This window comes from Chaetodon auriga, chromosome 1 (genome assembly GCF_051107435.1).
Source record: "Chaetodon auriga isolate fChaAug3 chromosome 1, fChaAug3.hap1, whole genome shotgun sequence".
Lineage (NCBI taxonomy): Eukaryota > Metazoa > Chordata > Actinopteri > Chaetodontiformes > Chaetodontidae > Chaetodon > Chaetodon auriga.
In genome coordinates, this window is record NC_135074.1 from 28,772,132 (window position 1) to 28,784,003 (window position 11,872).

General features: G+C 42.3%; 1 protein-coding gene across 1 annotated transcript; it reads right to left on the bottom strand.

Moving 5' to 3' along the window:
* Positions 1-1,225: 1,225 nt before the first annotated feature.
* Positions 1,226-11,628, bottom strand: pamr1a (peptidase domain containing associated with muscle regeneration 1a). The gene is made up of 11 exons (XM_076738564.1): positions 11,520-11,628; positions 10,343-10,504; positions 9,873-9,998; positions 8,277-8,391; positions 7,274-7,491; positions 5,357-5,569; positions 5,048-5,242; positions 4,597-4,663; positions 4,192-4,448; positions 2,836-3,176; positions 1,226-2,184 (listed from the first exon to the last, which is right to left on the bottom strand). The coding sequence occupies exons 1-11, from the start codon at positions 11,626-11,628 to the stop codon at positions 1,612-1,614; spliced, it is 2,376 nt and encodes a 791-aa protein (XP_076594679.1). The 3' UTR covers positions 1,226-1,611.
* Positions 11,629-11,872: the final 244 nt, after the last annotated feature.

Sequence of the window (11,872 nt, forward strand, 5' to 3'; positions counted from 1 at the left end):
GATAAAATGTGGTGAACGCATTTCTATTTGCAATGCATTAATGTGTTTCCTCATGTGGTGCTGTGCATCTTAGGTGTGCAGTGGAATCACTAATATGTTGCAGTATAATGCATTTTCTAGCCTTTCCTTATGCATTTGCTCACTTTCTTTACAGTAGAAATACAATCATCAGCTGCTTTTTCCCTCACAACTCCGTCTGCAAGTTGCAGAGACAGACTACTGAGCTACTCATTGTTTAATTGGCCGGGATTAAAAGGTGTCCTGCACAAAGCCGCGGAGAGCACAGCGGGTGTCTGCGTCTCAGGAGTAAGAGCTAAGTTTAGCAAATCCTCTCAGTGTGTTTCTCAATGACAGCACATGTTGGAGAGTCTGCAGAGAAACTCACGAATGCATAACCTCACATGCGAACACGCCACAGACACACAGGTAGAGTGCATATTTACAGATGAACACCTAGTCCTTACAAGGTGAACTGCCCTGCATGTGCACACAAGCTCGGAAATGCATGCAAATAAGAGAAATAATGTGTCACTGAGTTTTAAATGATGTTTGAACATTAGTGCTTCTTAACAGACAAATGTTTGAGTTTTTTTATTTGGAATTGGAGACTTTGCATGCAAACTGAATAATAAATGTCCTAATATCAACTTAGCAGAGAATAAACTTATCCATACTTCATACTGTATGTGTCTTACTTTGCAGATAATGACTTATCCTTCTTGGAAAATGTTTATCTCCAGGACAGTCAGAGGTCAGAGACTTGGAGCTGGCAGAGATTCAGTGACTTGCCCAAGGACACTTCAGCAGGATTGAGCATTACAACCGTGAAGTGGAGACAGGAACTCAGCTCCAAAGCACTTTTTAGATTTGAAGATTGGCTTGGAACGTAAAAGCTTTAATATTTAGTCCATTATTTTATATAATTAGTTCATGATAACAAAAGTAACTTCATTTTCAAATAAATGTAACATGGACTGAAAGTCAGCCAAATCAGGACACAAGCTCAAAATATAAATCTAATAAAAATCTGACTGCTGATGACTGACGGTCAGCAAATTTTGACTTTCAGTGTGGATCTATAGACCAAACCACACAGTGCCAGAAGATAATCAGTAAATGTAAGAAAACATATTTCATTCATCAAGTGATAATGCCCTCAACCCCGGTTTGCCTTCCAGCTGAGCAGTGTGCACTAACACTGAGCATCAAAGACTCAAAACAGCATCTGGAGGGTTTCTTTATTTTTTAAAGAACAATCATGATCTTCAAAATTCTATTCTGAAAAATACACTTCACAAACACAAGGTAACATTCAAAGATCATGAGTACGTGGGTGTGTGTGTTAACCAGCTCATGGTGAGTTGTTTGAAGTGGAGGTGGCCCAGATACAGAAGAATAACATGCACACAAAAAAGACAAAGAGGACTGAAAGGGGGAGAGACAAACAGCTCTCACCTTATCTAATATTGACACAGATAGAAAATTACCACAGCAAATGTTCTCACTGTCCACTCCATCTCCACCACTTTCAACCACAAATATAAATAAATGCCCATTTCAGAGTTGAGCTGCTGAAATGAAGCTTTACAAGAGATGCAGAGAAACAAAAATCTACTTCATGTTTTTCTCTATCCAGTCTCGAAAGCTGCTGATTCGCGTCTGAACCGTGTGAGTCTGTTGGTTGCAGCTCTTTTCTTTATAGCTGAAGCTCTCTAAACCAAGAAGCTGCCAGCCTGCGCCAGAGGCCTCCTCAGTCTCTTCATGACCCGACAAGACGCCACTTGTGGATGAAAACACAGCTGGTACGGTCGTGATGCCTGGAACAACACCGGGGCAAGGGCTTTGAAGGCTGGGTGGTTTTCTAATGACACACAGCGTATTGTCACTGATCACTGCGGTATACGCGCCTCCTTGGGCAAATTCCCGTTCACATTGCGCAACGTCACCCAACTGAACAAGTTTGGTCTGGCTCGAGGGAGCGTGGCGGCTCAGGTGCCCGTCATCGTTTGGTGAAATCCACCTCGCAGCGTAAGCCTCCTGCGCTGTCACCTCTCCTCCTTGTACTTTGGGCAGACACACTGGCAGCACACGCTCGCTAATCTTGGCCTTGTCTTTCAGCTTGAGCACAGCCACATCAGAGTCTGGTGCAGAGGGAAAATCTGGATGGACTAAAATGTCTGAAACCTGTTGGGGCAGAAATAGAGAAGCAATGAGATGAAAATGGATGAACGTGAGAATGGAGAATACCTGAGAAAGCTTGATTCCACTGTGAAAGTGCCAAGTTTTGTTGTTTTTAGAATATCTGTCACGATCAGATTATATGCGTCAAGATGCACAAAAATCTCAAATCCAAATCAAATACAGATGTATCCCGTTAAAGCTTTAAGTGCACATCTTAATGCCAAAGGACTCCTTGCTGTACCATATACAAACAAAAACTCATCCAGAAGATTATATCTATTTAATGAAGATTCCTCTCTTAATACTTTATCACCGCATCTGCTGTTTGGTTGATTTTGCAGTCATGGTAAACTTTTATGCACCATCTGACCTGAAAATACAAAGACGTCAAGCTATTTCAAGACTATAATGAGCATGCTTTTGGTAATTTGCAGGCGGCAGCCTTTTAACCTTGGCATTTAAATGTCTTTTGATATGAAAATATATCTACATATCAACTTGAGAGATTCACGCCTGCTGGGAAATTATGATATTTTGTGGTGTGAACTCAAAACATCACCATGAGAACAGATTCCAATTTTCTACGAGCTCATAATAATCCCATAAATCTAAAACATTTGGTGGATTTTCTTTGACTGGTAGACTGTCTTGTACCCTGAGGTGGTTCAGGCTTTTCATCCGATCCTTGGATGTCTGGTACTGCACGCCTATGACAACCTTCACTCGTGCTGGGTGAAGGGTCTGCTGCTTGTCCTTGTCTACCACACACTGAGCTGCCACCAGGACGCTTCGCTGGGTGAGCAGAGCCCCGCTGCAGGCCAGGTACCAGAATGTGGACTCCTCTGAGGCCCCCTGCTGGAGAGACACGGCTATCCCAGGTGGCCTGTGGGTGCTTGCAGTGTGGTCAGGAGGTGAGCGGATATAGATGGCTGCGTGCCACGGCCACTGAGCGTCTGTGAGGTTATTTGGACTGAAAGTGTCGAATTTGCCACAAACTGTGGGAAGAACAGCCAGAGAGGAGAAAGAGTGCTTAAGATTTAAATTCATAACAACCTGGCACAAAAAAAGACGTGCTCAAAATTTCAAGGTGACACTTGGGCAAACATAATTCTTCTGCCTTTTACTTTGCACGGCAAACACTGTGAGACACTCAAAGGCCCAGCACACACAGGCACAGGTGCTTCTACTTCTGGTTAGTTAGGCTTCTGTTCAAGCTGAGATCGGTTGGAGCTCTGCGGCAGTTTCACGAGTTCACCAAGCTTCACAAACAAATATCATTAGAGGTGGAGGTATTAGAGGTGTAAACCGTCCAAAAACAGGTTCAACAAAACGTATAGGAGGCTCAGAGACATGTCAGTGAAGCACAGTCCAAACCTGAGCACACAGCTCTGAGACTAACCAGGTAAAAAGAAAGAAAACACCTGTGTGTGAGGTGACGGTGGGGGTGCAGGCATTTAAAAGAACAGTTTGACCTTGTGGATGAGAGTCTAAGCTTTGGCCAGAGGAAGGCGAACTGTTTCGCCCTGTTTCTATTCTTTAAGCTAAGCTAAGCTAGCCAGCTGCTGGCTGCAGATTCTTTACCATGCAGATGCAAGAGTGGCATCGATCTTTCCATCTAACTCTCTACAACACAGAAAATACCAGCATTTCCCAAAATGGATGATGGTTGTTTAAAAATGTAATATGAAGGTAGAGAGGAGTCGTGCACCCCTGAGGTGAAATGCAAATGGATCAAGATATTTAATAACTTCTATTTCCAAAGTCAAAAATGAATTTTCACTCTTGTGAAAAGTCAAAAAATCTGAACGTTAATGAACATACAGAAATAAGCAATATCTTTCTAAATTGTACTAACATGCTAACATTAGCCACCTTAGCAACAAAAGCATGTTGAATCAACAATCTGCTTTACAGCTTATGAACTCAGCTCTTTATTTGTAGAGAAGTCATATTTTTTTTAATGTTACACACATTTCTGTTGGATACTGTCTACACTGCTGCTGCTCTCACCTGGTGAGCAGGAAACATGGCGTCCACTCCACCTGCCAGTCTTCAGACAGGTGCGTTTGGAGCTCCCTGTGTGGCGGTAGAGCGGGGAGGCGCACCTGTACTCTATGCTCGTGTAGACCGGGTGAAAGCCACGAGGAAGCTCCACTAAGGCGCCGTCGTCTTTCTTTGACTGTTTGTCAGATTTAAGTGGAATAAAACCAGCTGCTAATAAATCGTGCATGCTGTACCTGGATGATAGTCTTTGGTCAGGATTCTCCCTGTGGAAAAGAAAAAGCGTGTCTTAATCGCTCCTTATCTGCACTTCAATAACTCAACGTGGGAATACTGTTACCAGTGTGAGCTACATCCACAACATCATTTGAATTTCAAACAGTATAACAGTGCATGCAGTGTCTTAGTGGCTACCTTGATATCAGCTGTGGCTTCACAACACTTTGTCGCACAAGTTCAGACACTTTGGGCTCTCGACATGCTGCAAAGGCAAATCAAGCAGGCGACTATTAGTGCACAAGAATCACCATCTGAACCATCTATCGTCAATAATTGTCTGGGTAAGTTATTCAGCGTAAATAGGAAGAATTCTATGCAGAAAATACAAATAAATATAATCAAAAACATCACTGACACGAACAATGACCTTGTTTACGCACTCGTCACAGAGCTATAATTGGTAAATTGCTTCTGTTTTCACATGTCAGGATATGTAAATTCCCTGGTAAATTGGGTTGTCAAATGAACAAATAGTAACTGCATGTTGGAGACATGTTGTGCCATGCTCACATAGTAATACAGCAGAAAAACAGGTGTTTGTGTAACAGGGTGTTCCCAACCCTAATGTGGTTTTGAAAACAGCTACCTCTCACACACTTGGGTGGCCTGTTACTCCATGACCCATTAGAGAGGCAGGTGCTCTGGTGGTTTCCACTCAAAAAGTAGGACTTTTTGCAGAAAAACTCAATGGTCTCCGCACCCCCCGCTGTGTAAGGAGCAGGTCTGTGGTAGCCATTGAGCAGTTTGGGTGGAGGGGAACACTGGACTCTGCTTGTTTGGCCTGTATGAGTACGTGTTTGAGAGAGAAAAGGAACAAAATCATTTTATAAACGCATCATGTGGCTTTTATGCTGTACACACACTACAAATTACAAGCCACCTGGTGAAAATGTACCTTTTGAACACGTGGGAAGCGTACCACTCCACGTGCCATTAGGCTGACAGATCCTCTGCTGGGAGCCGATAAGCGTGAAAGGTGGATGGCACCGGTAGTTTACAGATACCAGCTCCTCCTTTGGGCCATATACAGGCAGAAGATATCCATTCACTGGTTCCTCTGGGGTTGCACACACTCGATTCTTGATGGCTGAAACTGTGGAGATATTTTCTGGTGATAAATGACAGATAAACCCCCACTGAATAAGACATAAATAATAAGAAGGATACACGTGTTAACACTTTACACTTGACTGAATTCACATAAATGGGACAAAGCTGATGACAGACTTTGAAAATCCTCTCATTATGTTTGTGTTATTGTGTTGCTTTCGTTTTGCTGCGGTATGCAAATATTTATTTTTGCCTTAAAAGGAATAACATTAGCTGAGTTACCTCTTGCCGCATAATTATGGAAATCTCTGATGAGATTGAAACCATTACCGGATAAGCAACCAATTAGCACATTATTTAGTGAGCTCAAACTTGATTTTGATAGATTTCCTTAAAATTTTGAGATTTTGAAAAAGTTCTGATGTGTGTTTTGAGACGTTGTGGAAAACTGAGTTCTTATCGTCACTCATCTAACAGGGCTGTGTTAATGGCCAAGAACTGAGTTGACTTTTGACAAAGTAAGCTGAGCATTTTATGTGTTACAGTCTCCCATGAAAGCTAGTAATTTGAAACTCAGTCACAATAACTAATAGCATTTTTTGCTAAGATCAGTCTCTTTAACATGCAATACGTAAGAATGTGAAGCAATGTATGTACATGCATTGATCGCTCTGTATTTCCAGTGTGTGAGTGGACTGTAATGTAACTTTAAAACTGAGACCTGGAGATTGTCTAACTTGAGCTCCAACAAAAGCTGACCTTCATTTTCCCTACATGAGAGCTGTTTTAATACTCTGAATCTCAATGGTTTGTATATTTTTTACTGAAACTTTGTCTTTCACATGGTGCTAGTATTGCAGTGTTTTCTCCGTGGCAGCTTTTAAATCATTAATATACATAGTGAAAAGAATAATAGTCCTAGGATGGTGCCCTGGAGCACCCCACAGGTTGAAGGTCTTTGATTGGAAAGCGTCTCAGTTACGTTAATCTTTTGGAATTGTAAGAGGAAGGAACTGAACCCCTTTAACTGCTGCCTGCCTAAAACCACTATAACTGTTTATTGTTTCCTTGCGAGTAATTATATGCTAAAATAACTAAAACCCTTCTTTGACTTCCAAAAATATTGCTATGAGGGGCCCTGACATCCATTCCGGCTGTACCACTGTATGTTCAGGTTAGCTAGCAGGAGTTATTGTCCAGGAGGGAAAAGACTGGATTAATGGGATGCAAGTTAGATGCATAATTTGCTTCAAAGAGGGCAAATGGGCAGGGATAAGTATGACAAATCTGTGTCGCTGCCTGTCGGCCTCACATCGCTGGCCTGTATATGCGGCAGCACACACACACAGCAGAATAAAATAAAAAGGTCCAGGAGCAAATACGGTGCACGCCATGCACAGAGGGACATCACATACTCATGACAAATGTATCCGAATACCTACAGTACAGTATATTATGACAAAGAATATATCATTCTTAATTGTTTCCTTTGGATTCCATGTAGTACAATGCACCAGCTGTGGACATAATAAGAGGAACAGCATATATTATAATGCAATGTAGTCGAGCAATACCGCCCTGGACTCACTAAACAAGCTTAACAAGCACATGTTAAGCTCTTAAAAGGGAGTATTTATCTTGTGGCACTTGTATTAGAGTGCATTATACTGTCAGGTGTCTCTGGTATTTTGTCTATGGCGTATCCATTCTGTGTGCATAATGTGTAAGCAGCATTCACTTTGCTAACAATGGTTGTACCTGCCTGAACTCTGCTGAAAGGTAAGAACAAAGCCATCAAAGTTGTTGTAGCCATCTGAAGTGAACAGGATGTGCAAGTAGTTCCCAGAGCTCGTTATTGGAGGAGGCAGCTGATCCCCACAGAATCGGCCAATCACAGGGGAGCTCAGACTGTAGCCGTCACGCACCTCGACATAGTCGTAATGACAGTTATGGTCAGACTCCAGGCTGAGCTGTGAAAACCTGCAGCACGAACAAAGAGAAGTTACTTACTGATTTGTGTCAAAAGACTTAACATTAGTATTCAAGGTGCAGAATTCTGTGGGTTCATGCAGGGCTATCCACTCTGCTTTCACCTCAACATCAGAGGAGCTGTGACAGTCCAATCATTTAAATGGCCACTTTTTCACTTTCTGCACATGGAATAATTTCTCTTTTTGCATCTGCTCTTCTACTTTTTGTCAGCGTGTGGGAAATTTTCCTATGAGAGAGAACTGCTCGTACCCGACACTTTTTCTTTAAAGGTCTAGATTTAAGAGTGCAGACCCTTTCACAACAGTGTGCTTCAACATCAGCTGACAGTGATGCTGAGCTGGTCTCCTGTGTGGCCAATTGCAGGAAGTAGCATCCTTTAGCTTGGCCTGTTTCAAAAAGCAGGAGTCCAAATTAACGGCACAGAATAAATCCTGCCACAGGTCTTTTGATACTCATCGCACTGATCCAGCTACATTTATTAGCTGTGTCACAGAGAGGTTGTTTTTATTACACTCACACATAAGACTAGGTGAAAAGAAGCAGCGTCTGTGTAAACTTTGGTAAGCCTTGCCTTGACTTGAGGCTGATATAAATCCTAATTCACTTTAGTCCATTCATTAATCCTAACACAGACAGTAGAATGTCTAGATTGCTTTTCTCACTATTTGTGGTGAACTTATGGTGCCTCTACAAACAAAGTCTGACCATTCTTTTCTGCTTCACATACTGAATACTTTTGTGTGCACTCAAAGGTTTTGAAAGAAGTGACCCACCTCAGCTCGATGTTGCTGCCCCTCTCCACTTGCACTGTCCATTCACATCGGGCATTTGTTGGGTAGCTCTCCAGGGCGATGTGGCCCTGAGCCCGCTGAATGACGCCTCCACATGCTACCCACAAGAGATCTGTGCTTACTTTCACTTAGTCAATTCACATTCTCATCAAATGCGTGTTTATCACAGCAGCTCTGAGCATTTTTACTTTTGTATGCGGGGGCCAGTAATGTGACATTCTCTCTAAGGGGGTAGATAATTTCCAAAAAATGAGAGATTACAGGATCCAACCAGTCAATTCAATAACCACGATTATAAACACCATGCTGGTATTCGTACTGGCATGTGTGTTCTTCAGAGGACTAAAAAACCAAACAAGATGCAGAAAATTGTCCAAATTGATTTCTGTCAGCTCTGAAATGAGGCTTTGAGTTTGTGTTTAATGGTTAAAATGTTTTCGCCTTTTAGAATCTTTTAGAGTTCACAAACCTTTTTGGACACACTGCCTGCTTGGCAAAGCCGTATTAAAACCATGCAGCCTATTTAACTTGAATGCTCGGCCACTTGGACCCACGCAGACACTAAACAGGTTGTGTAAGACAACAAACATTGCACACTGGCCATGCCTTCCCTTGTGTAAGTCAAACCGACGGCACATGACAGAACGGCATCCAAGTGCAATTTCCCCACGGCCATGAAACAACAAAGAATGGAAAAATATGATGAGAGTGAATACCAGGAGTGGCGAGCAGGTAAACTTGTTTGTACTCCTCTATCAATAGCAAAATGTCACCATGAGCTTCACCAGCATACGTTTGGTTTAACTTATTTGGGTGGCAGCTGCTGTGCTGCAATACTGATAATCATGTTTTCAAAAGAAAAAAAAAACACGGATCATATATCTGATCAGTATTTAAGTAGTTAGTGAACATGAGCTGCTCGTAGATTAGTAGCTGGTGACTGTGGATGTAGCCTGTCTGAAACCTAACAAGATAGCACTGTCGCCACCAAGTGTCTTTATGATGTATTACAAGTTTGGACGCAACAATCTGAAAACTGTGGACATACAGTATTGATTATGGTTACAGCCCCAAATCCTTTGGTCCATAAATTAATTATGTTTCTACTCATAGTCGTACATATTGCAGATGTTTATCTTTAGGTGATGGATTATTTCATTTAACTTGTTAGCGTTCTAACCATGTTACTGAAATGCTGCAAATACATGCACATTCTTGTTTAAAGCTTTCAATGCATGCAGTCATTTTAAGACACGTATTGACTGTCTTAAAGCAAACTGACTGCATTTATGTGAGGATCTCAGATCTGACTCTAAACTAACTGGTCAGATCAGTATTCTATAAAAAGAAAAAAAAAAGAAAATCTGATTAACAAAAACCTCAAGCATCCAGCCAAAGACATGTATAGATGATATATAAGAAGATATCAGAACTGAATGGGGTGCATTTGCTCAATTCTACATAAGTACTTTGGCACTGTGAGTTTTCTCATGTCAGCAGTAAGATTCAGAAAATTCAGCCAATTCTGTGGCACGATAAGGCCCCACAGCAATGCTGGGTTATAGCAATCAAACTCACTTTTACAGTCCCCGCCACTCCAGCCTTGGCGACACTCTGTACAATACTTTCCATTCACGAAGAAGTCATCATTGGCTTTCCATGTTCCATTGTGGCAGGTTTTGCAGTTCTCAAACAGACTGCAGCCTGGCAGGGACATAAAAACGAAATAAGCCGAAAGTAACGTAAAAGTAATCATCCAAGACATTTTTAAGTGAATTTGCAACTCTCAGCCCCTGACTAATATAACACCATAATGACTCGGGATATACTGAACATTTCTCGAGCCAAACACTCAGTGCCTGGACGGTTTTTCTCAGGATATATCATCATCATCAGAAGTTTTTTTTACACCTCTGAGAGCAGCTGCTGTTTGTATGGAAATAATAAGACTAAAAAAAGCTGGAGATAGCATGAGCAGTGAGACAAATGAAGCACCTCGCAGATAATTACAGGTGAAGGAACGTTTTAAAGCTACAATGAGAGTGTACCTGGATGAATGATACAGGGGTCGCACTGATCCAGAGCGTTGCGGCAGCAGGGAACCGTGTAGCCCACCTTGGACCCTTTTGAGGGACAGCGACACTGGATGAGGTGGTACTCACAGCACGGGCGACACATGACGCTCCATTCAGAGCTCGGGCAGTTGTCCCCTGTCAGAGGTGTGGAGCCAGAACAAAGGACAGTGGAATCGAGCTTAACATGCATCTACTGAACCCTCTGAGGTCTGATGCTTGATGTTTTCAGGCTCTAAGAAGGTAGATAGGATCAAAAGTGAAAAGTTACAGTGGAAGAGTTTCACTGTTTCTACCTGTAAAAAATGAAAACTGATTTAGCCCCACAGCACGCGTCTGTGTCTACATGAGGCTTTAGAAATGCAGTAGCAGAGGTACAAACCTTTATTTTCCTTTTTATCTGATGATGCGGCAATGACTTTCTTGTGCAACACACACTCAGCTTTTCATGCTGACTGGAAAAAATGCTGGCTCGATGCCTGCAGATGATCTTATCAAACTCTAGCTGGACTGTTTGTGAACCAAATCCAGGACTTAAAGATGCCACGGTGTACCTACAGACCCACAGTCATGTACCATGTTGAGCAGCGTGGGACGCACAGAGATCCTGAAATATGTCCCAAAGCCCCCTGAAGATGGCAGCTTCTTCCCCCAACCCCATTTTGAATGCTAGGTATGTTACTGAATATACTGTGTTATGTTATTGCTCTCTCAAACACAATGCACAGAGCAGTGGAAAGTGGGCTCAGGATGCAGCTCACAAGGATCTACAGCCATTTGTCATCATCACAGGTTTAATTCTACCCAGTTATAGATTTCTGTACTAATTGAAATATAAAGTCACAGATATTGAAACCTCACTAATATGTCCAATGGCTGGACTAATTGGCAGAGGAAAATGCTCTGTACAGGCCAGTCCACGAGAAGGTATGTGTTAGTCTTATTCCAGTGAGGCACATCGCATGAGCTGAGGCAAGTCTTAGCAGCAGAAGTGACTCATCTCCAAATAACTCCACAGTTAGTCAGAAATAAGTCAACAAACTTTTCCAAAGTTAGCAACATTTTCACAAAAGAGAGGCTGTGTAGTAGAACACTCTGACTTTGTGCACGGTAAGAAACACAATCAAACCTGAAATAAATGTCTTTTACTCACCACGTGGCCAAGCTGTTACACAAAAACAAAGATTTAGGAGGAGGAGGAAGCAGAGTTTGGGATCCGGAGGGGCAGGCATGGGCCCTTTTCCCGTGAAGAAAGTGAGCATGTTGGCTGCCAAGCTCGCCGCAATAAACTACCAAAGAAGTTCCAATAGAGCAGTGCTCAGTGCTATCTGGAGATCTTCCTGTCTGCTCAAAAATATGACGTAGCTATGGGTGATGAATTCTCCCACCTCAGCATAACGGACAGGGATCCTTAACCCATTCCTTCCATGCTGATTTCATTTGTTAAAGCCTGTGCTTGCTTTGTTCTGCTCAAATCAGCACTAGATCTGCAACTGGTTCCTGTTC